We start from the raw sequence: 7,875 nt of genomic DNA, 5'->3' as shown, positions 1-7,875 counted from the left end.
TATATATATATATATATATATATATGTTTTTAACGTAAGGGGTTAAACTCTGAGTATAAAAAGACATAACCAAAACCACAACATATTTTGTCTGTTTTATCAGTTCAGCCATTTAACCATGTTGTTAAGTTTCTGTTTTGTTTTTTGTTTTTTGTTTTTTTTTGTAATTTTCAGTCAATTGCAAGCTCGTACAGCATTTGCTCTTTATCTAACCAAAGTCCAGCAAAGACTTGTGGCTGAAGCAAACTCAAATGAACCAAGTGATGTTGATTCATTAACTGAACAAATGGTAAGCTATAGTCTTATTCACTTCTCATCCACACTAATTTATGTTACTGTCTTCAACAGTTCCTCTCCATACTTTTTGTTTTCAATCAAAACTAATCAAGATATTGCTATTCTGATGGTGGTGGGGGTTCTTTTTGACAGTTGGAAACCTCAGTATTTTGATAGTTTGTTATTAAATTGAAACTGCTTTTACTCTCTAAACATAACTAAAGTTTAAAGACGGTTTGGAAGATCAAAAAACAGAAATTATTCCCAAGAATATTTAACATGAATCCAAAGGCCCAGTCTTTGGCAATACAATAATGCGCTTACAGAGAACAGTAGGATGGTAAGCAACTTCAGGCCAATCAGTTGAATTGTCTTTCTTTGTATGTCATCTGGGAAATTTGTATATGCAACAGTTGATCCATCTCAGATGTTTGAGCAGTATTTCTCTGTAGATAGTTACCTGTCTTTTATAGATTCAGCAGTTGTTGTTGGAGGAGGCTGAAGTACTTTATGAATCTAAAGAGAAATCTAGTCATTGTGATATCATTTTGGCTATGTTTATGTACATTCAATAGGAAAGATCCTCAGTGGCTGTGAAGCCTAGCATTTATTGCAACTTTGATGATTCTAATCAGATACTGTTCATATTTAGATTGGAAAGTATGAGGTTTTCTTGCTGTGTAGTGATTGTGTCTCTATGTTGTTGAAAGACACAAAATTGGAATGTCGTCACAGGAGGATATTTTCAAGGTTTCTATTGATGGCCTCAGTGCAGATTTAGTGTGAAGTCTCATGCATGCAGATGATGCTTGTAGATAGGAGTTAGTAATTAGGAGTGGCATCATCAATACAAGAATTGGTGGTGATGGAATTGACAGTAAGTAGATTCTTGTTTAAAAAGAAGAGTGTGGAGGAGAAAACTAAACAACCATGGAACACAGTGGAGTTGATGATGCTACATCAGCACTGGTGCAAAATGACAGTAAGTCACTAACCCATGAGATGAAAAATGGATGGGGTCTATAAACTGGTTATATTTTGCCTGGGGATTTGTATAGCAGACACAGTTGAAAACTTTGCTAATGGGAAATTGGATCTCCAGTAGATGTAGCTTTATGAAAGCTGTTGCTGGTGTTTATTAAGGAGGGAGACAAATTCAAGTTTATGGGAAAGGTAGTTAATAGCTGTTAATAAAAGATGACAGTTGACCAAGACAGGTTGCTCTTTGTGGGAATGTTTTACTGTTGCAAGCTTCCAAAAAATCACATGTCCCTATACAGTAAGAGAAAGAGGTTGGTATCTGAAAAGTGACAAGGACAGCTACTAACTACCTTTCCCTTGAAGAGTTTGGTAAGGATAGTGGCTTGCTCTAGGTGTATTGAGAGTAATGGAAAGAATATTGTCAGAACTGATGGCTTTGTTGGTTTGAAACAATTTGGAGTTCCTTCACACTTAGTATGTATGATGCAAGCCTGGTCAAGTAGAAAGGGATGTTTATTGGGGAGACTTACTTTGAGAATGGTTAATTTTAAAAATATATCACTGAAGTTTATCACTGCTATTTTGTAATTTCTTTTTCCTGTTTATCAATTTGCCTAAATTGCATACAGGCATTCAGGCAGTTGTTATTTTTCTCTAGTTTTTGTTTTACTGCCACCACACAACCAAGAAGTACTAAGCAACTACTACAACCTACAAAACAAATCCCACTAATACAGTTGTTTAAAACTAGAATCACTTCACCAATACCCCACCACAATCACCCCTTTATAACCATTACTACACTACCACAAAAAAAAACAACAAAAAAACACTACAACTACCACTGCTACCATTTTCTATTATGAACTAGGATCTGGTGATACGTTTTCTAAAGAGAGCTGCTGCCAATTTACAGAGAAATTTCCAAGTCATTGCCCCCAGTAAGAAACTTGCAGTAAAGGATCGTTGCAGAGTCTTAGCAAAAGAACTATCTGAGTTTGTGAGACATTACAAAAAGGTAAGAATGAGGATGTAAATCTTGCATAGAGACTACCTTTCTGAGTTTACAACTAGCAATCAAGCAGTATTGAGTGTATGTAAAATAATATTTATAGTTAAGTACTAATGTTGATTTTATCAATTTGAACTCTTCTCTACGAATGTTTGGCTTGATGCCTATGTTAGAAACTATTATTAATAGTGGTGAATAACAGAATTGGTAGAATGTCTTGTAGTAATTAATTACAGCCATTTATCTTTCAGGGTCAAATCCTACTAGGAGTGATTTTTTTTTTTCCTTTATTATTATTATTATTATTATTATTATTATTATTATTAACCTCTCATTCTTCCTGGGTGAAGCAGTTCATTACTGGGGTTGATTTGATTGACTGCAACCATATCCTCTTTCCCCTAAATTTGCAACCATGTATCAAACTTGGAAATCTTTATTCTGCTACAATCAAAGCAGTAGAGGTGGCAACAATAAGTGCTGTACAGAATGCCTTACAGCAGTGGTAGTCCGCGGACCAGCACCAGTCCGCGAGCCATCAGCTGCCAGTACGCAGTGAGTTTCCAGAAAAGAAAGGAGCATTATAAAATGTTTATGTAATATTGTATTATTTGTTTACAAAATAAATATAAGATAGAAAAAAAATTGTCAACTTTTCTTATATCCATTATATATATTGTTTCTGGTATAAATTAATATTACTAAAAAATATTACCAGTCCCAGACACATTGGAAAGAAACTGCCGGTACGTCACATTAGGTAGTTTGAGAAGCACTGTCTTACAGTATTTGGCTATATCAGTTTACATTTTGAGTTCAAATTCCATTGGGTATACTGTGACTTTTGGTTTTCCTGAGAATTTTAGAATAAGTACCAGACTGAGTTCTTTTAATCAACTGCTTCTATTTTCCAAAATATGTAGGCTTGTACTAATGTTCAAAACCTTATGTCATCATAATTATTGTTTTAGTCGTTGTTATGTAAGAGACGATGAACGATGGCTAGAAGAATATTGAGCTATATCTGATAACCAGTTGATCAAGCAAGAGGGGGCCTCATTTCAGTGAGAGGAGCTGGTGTGCAATGATGATGTCAAGAGGTAGGCCCCGATACACCATGCATTCTCTCTTGATGACCCTATACACTTGCTGGCTTCTGGTATGTGGAGCTTTCAATTGGTAGCACATGCATGTGCAAGCTGTTTGCAAAACAACATTGTAGTACAGTTAGAACTGTGAAGGATGTAAGAATGATAAAGAGCGAGACAAAAATACCTATTGGTATTTAGATGTTTCTTTACATTTCAGAGTTGAAATCCAACTAGGATTAATGTTGAATTTGTCCTTCCAGTGTTAATAAATACCAGTTGAGCAGTGGGCTCCATATAATTGAATACAGGCTCCCCCTAAAATCTCTGACCTTGCCTCTCTGTTAGAACCCCTTATCGTAATACTGTATTAAGGCAGTGAAGTGACAGATTAGATAGATATATGTATTTAGTATTTGTAAAGACTTGTATATTTGGGATACAACCTTACATTTATGCATGTTGGCCTGTTCTCATCTTTTGATTTATAGCCCAGGGCAAGCCTAATTGAGTAGACCATGTGAGCAGTGGCATTCTAGTCATAATCATTTCTTTTTTCAGGTTCACATTACCCCTCATCTTTTTTGTTTTGTTTTTTGTCTTTTCTTTTAAGAAGGTAAGATGTGACCTGAGAGAAAGTTGGCTGCTATTTCTTGCAGGTGTTCAGCAACCATACAAGTTCTTCTGTTGGCTCAAGTTTTATGATGTAGTTTTTCTACTTAATCATAAGATTATTTGATACACTATCCAAAAGTAAATGACTAAATCCAACTTCACTGGAAATATAATCTCAACAAAAAAAATGTTAGTAATTTACTGATGTATCAGAGAAGGAATGTATTTTAGATTGGAGGAGTTGGTCATAGTTTTCTTTAGTTAGTGCTGGATCTGTGTAGAATCCATTTCCTTTCCTAATGGAAAAGGGAATGTGAGATCCACTGTGCATTAACCACAAATATAATGATCTTCAGACTTCAGGGAGAGATGGCAGGTGGATAGATGCACTGCTGGACACATCATCGTCATTTAACATTCATTTTCCATGCTGGCATGGACTAGACAGTTTGACCAGAGCTGGTAAGCTGGAGAGTTGCACCACGCTTCAGCCATCTGTTTTGGCTTGGTTTCTATTGCTGGATGCCTTTCCTAATGCCATCCACTTTCCAAAGTGTACTGGTGTCTTTTATGTGTCAATGACACTGGTGACTTTTACATGTCACCAGCGCTTAGGAAAGTTAGATCTGCAGTTTATTTTATTGTCTTTTTTTTTATTCCTTCAGGAAACTCATCAATTCAAGAAGCTTTTACATAATGAGCCAGAGAAAGCAAGTCCAGGAATCAATGATGAAGAGTTCAACAATTTCATGTCAACTTCTGAGTGAGTTTTGGCTTTCTTTTCATATGTGCACATGTGCAAATTCACACACACACACATTTTCTGTGTGTGTGTCTCATTCTTTTGCACATATGTTGACATATCTATAATAAAAATCAGTCTGCCACACATCTGTATTTCTTTGTCTTGTATGTTGTGTAACAAAATTGAGAGTAAATTTGGAAACAATTATTGTTTTCTAACTATTTAACAAAAGGACTTGCACAAACGTACACATAATTATAGAGGTATGTGTGTACAAGTCTTTTATCGTATTTCAGTCATTAGACTGTGGCCATGCTGGGGCACCACCTTGAAGAGTTTTAGTCAACTGAATCAACCACAGCACATTTCTTTTTTAAGCCTGTTACTTTTTCTATTGGTCTCTTTTGCCAAACTGCTAAATTACAGGAATGTAAACACATAAACATCAGTTGTCAAGCAGTGTGTGTGTGGGGCAAACACACACACACACACACACACACACACACACACACACACACACGCGCGCGCATATATACAACAGTCTTCTTTCAGTCTCTTTCTATCAAATCCATTCACGAGGATTTGGTCAGTGTGAAGCTATAGTAGAAAACACTTGCCCAAGTTGCCATACAGTGGGACTGAACCCAGAACCATGTGCTTATCTGCATTTTGTCTGTCTTTATGTCCGAAGTTTAAATTCCACCATGGTCAACTTAGCCTTTCAGCATTGATGGCTTAAATGAAGGTTGAGTACAGGGATTGATGTTATTGACTAGCCCCTCCCACCAAAATTTCCACCCTTGTGCTTACAGGAGAAAGGATTATTATAAGGATTATGACATGGCAGAACTGTGATGGCACATGGGAAAACCATTAACATGGTGAAAAATTTGAAATGGTGTTTTATGTATTATTCAGAGAGAGCATTACTCACAGATTTCAGAACAATTTAAATTTTTCAAATATTTTAATTTTTGATTGTGATATGCCTTTTTTTTTTCTCTTTATTTTGGATGAGCAGATACAACCCAGTGTTTCAACTTCAGTTTTCTCAAAAAAGGCCTATTTTCTTATTTCTCTATTGCCCATAAGGGGCTAAACATAGAGGGGACAAACAAGGACAGACAAAGGGATTAAGTCGATTACATCGACCCCAGTGCGTAACTGGTACTTGATTTATCGACCCTGAAAGGATGAAAGGCAAAGTCGACCTCGGTGGAATTTGAACTTAGAACGTAAAGACAGACAAAATACCGCTAAGCATTTCGCCCGGCATGCTAATGTTTCTGCCAGCTTGAGAACTAAAAACTTTTCACAACTTAAACCTTTCCCCCATAAATAAAATGGGTAGGACTACTGGTATTCAATCTATAGCCACAACTAGGATATAAAAACATTGACCGCATTTTTCTCAGTTGTTTATTTAGCAACACCTGATAGGTTTTCCCCTGTGCCATCACATTTAAGCATCAAACATATAATGCCTTGCAGTATCTGTTTAGACTGATTATGTTCAGAGTTCAAATCCCAGCCAGGTGAAGTTTGCCTTTCATCCCTTTGAAGTTAAGGTAAAGTACCAGACAACTACCGGACTCGGTGTATCAGCTAACGTCTGCTCTCAAGATATATGGCCTTGTACCAAAATTACAAATAATTATTATAAAGGTGGTTAGCTGTCAGAATTCTTAGTTCATTGGAAAAATGCTTTACAGTAATTCTTTCTGCTCTTTACATTGAGTTCAAATTCTGCCAGTCAGCTTTGTCTTTCATTCAAAGTCCTGCTGCATTTCACATGGAACATTTCGTCCTCTAAAGTTATCTTGATGTACAAGCCAGACCTATCTTTTTTGGTGTGAAAAATTCAACTTCTTTGCCGGAAAATATGGTTTTGTCATTACTATATCAGAGCTATTTATTATACAGATTTATTCTCCCTCTCTCCATATTTTGAGTTCAAATACCACAAGATGGATTATTGTAGTTCTATGTCTCACTTTTTGATTTCTAATTCCATTGTGGAAAAGAGGGGTCATTTTTGTCTTTAAAATTCCAGGCTCAATGAAATAAGTACCTGCAATATCGTGGCATTGAAGTCAAACATCTATTCACCCTTTTCAACTAAAGCCTCATGACATAAAGAAGTAATGTAATTTCTCTCTCACTCACACTCACACACAATTCTTTAAGTTCTTCATTGTTTCCTCCTTGGCCTCAACTCCCTCTTTCAGTGAGAATGAGCTGGAACTAGTGTTGACGACTTACACCAAGCTGCGGAAGTCTGGCAGTATTTTTTTGGGCAATTGCTGCACTGGTGATGGAGCTGCCAGCCACAACCAGGCTGGGGACAGAGACAACAAACCCCCAAAAGTGTTTTGTCCAGGAGACTCGAACCAGGGACAAAGGCAGACGAAATCTTCACAGCACCGTTTGGCAAAACGTAAGTGTAGACATTTTGGTGTTCCTTGGCTCTAGGTCATCTTTGAATCAAACAAATATATGATCAAAAGCATGATCTGTTTCCTTTGTTGTCTATCTACCTCTCTTTCTCTTTCCCCTTCCATCTCGTTCTCTTTCTCCATCTCCTTCCACTCTGTTGCCTTCCACCTCTCCATCTCCTTTACCTTTCCTTTGTATCTTTTTTATTTCTCCCTTAAACTGACTCCTTCCACCTTCACTTATGTCCTCTGTCTCATTTTCATGTTCTGTGTGCGTTTCCCTAATCTCCTATTCGCTATCTTTCTCTCTCCAGCAACAATGTTACCTAGGAACACACCTCAAACACCAAAATCTCCATGTCTTCCTTCTGCTGGTTCAGACACATCAGTTGGTAAGTTTGATTTTCTCAAAATGGCCGTATCCCTTGCTCCTGTATGTAGTAGCTTTCAAAAAATTGATGCAGTCACTGCATGTGTGTACATCATCATCATCATCGTTTAACGTCCGCTTTCCATGCTAGCATGGGTTGGACGATTTAACTGAGGACTGGTGAAACCAGATGGCTACACCAGGCTCCGATCTGATTTGGCAGAGTTTCTACAGCTGGATGCCCTTCCTAACGCCAACCACTCAGAGAGTGTAGTGGGTGCTTTTACGTGTCACCCGCATGAAGGCCAGTCAGGCGGTACTGGCAACGGCCACGCTCAAAATGGTGCATTTTA

The 7,875-nt window shown here is 37.2% G+C and overlaps 1 protein-coding gene across 9 annotated transcripts in view; it reads left to right on the top strand.

The window, feature by feature from the left end:
- LOC106873676 (tubulin polyglutamylase TTLL5) overlaps positions 1-7,875 on the top strand; it is a 152,629-nt gene that overhangs the window by 133,203 nt on the left and 11,551 nt on the right. For all 9 annotated transcript variants that reach the window (XM_014921137.2, XM_014921136.2, XM_052968971.1 and 6 more), the window contains 5 exons: positions 175-289; positions 2,129-2,275; positions 4,638-4,735; positions 6,946-7,154; positions 7,467-7,544. In XM_014921137.2, the coding sequence (XP_014776623.1) occupies positions 175-289; positions 2,129-2,275; positions 4,638-4,735; positions 6,946-7,154; positions 7,467-7,544 (647 nt within the window). The remainder of the gene's footprint in view (positions 1-174; positions 290-2,128; positions 2,276-4,637; positions 4,736-6,945; positions 7,155-7,466; positions 7,545-7,875) is intronic.

The sequence above is a fragment of the Octopus bimaculoides genome, chromosome 6 (assembly GCF_001194135.2).
Source record: "Octopus bimaculoides isolate UCB-OBI-ISO-001 chromosome 6, ASM119413v2, whole genome shotgun sequence".
NCBI classification, from domain to species: domain Eukaryota; kingdom Metazoa; phylum Mollusca; class Cephalopoda; order Octopoda; family Octopodidae; genus Octopus; species Octopus bimaculoides.
The sequence above is the reverse complement of the archived record's forward strand: the minus strand, read 5'-3'. Positions and strand labels throughout refer to the sequence as shown.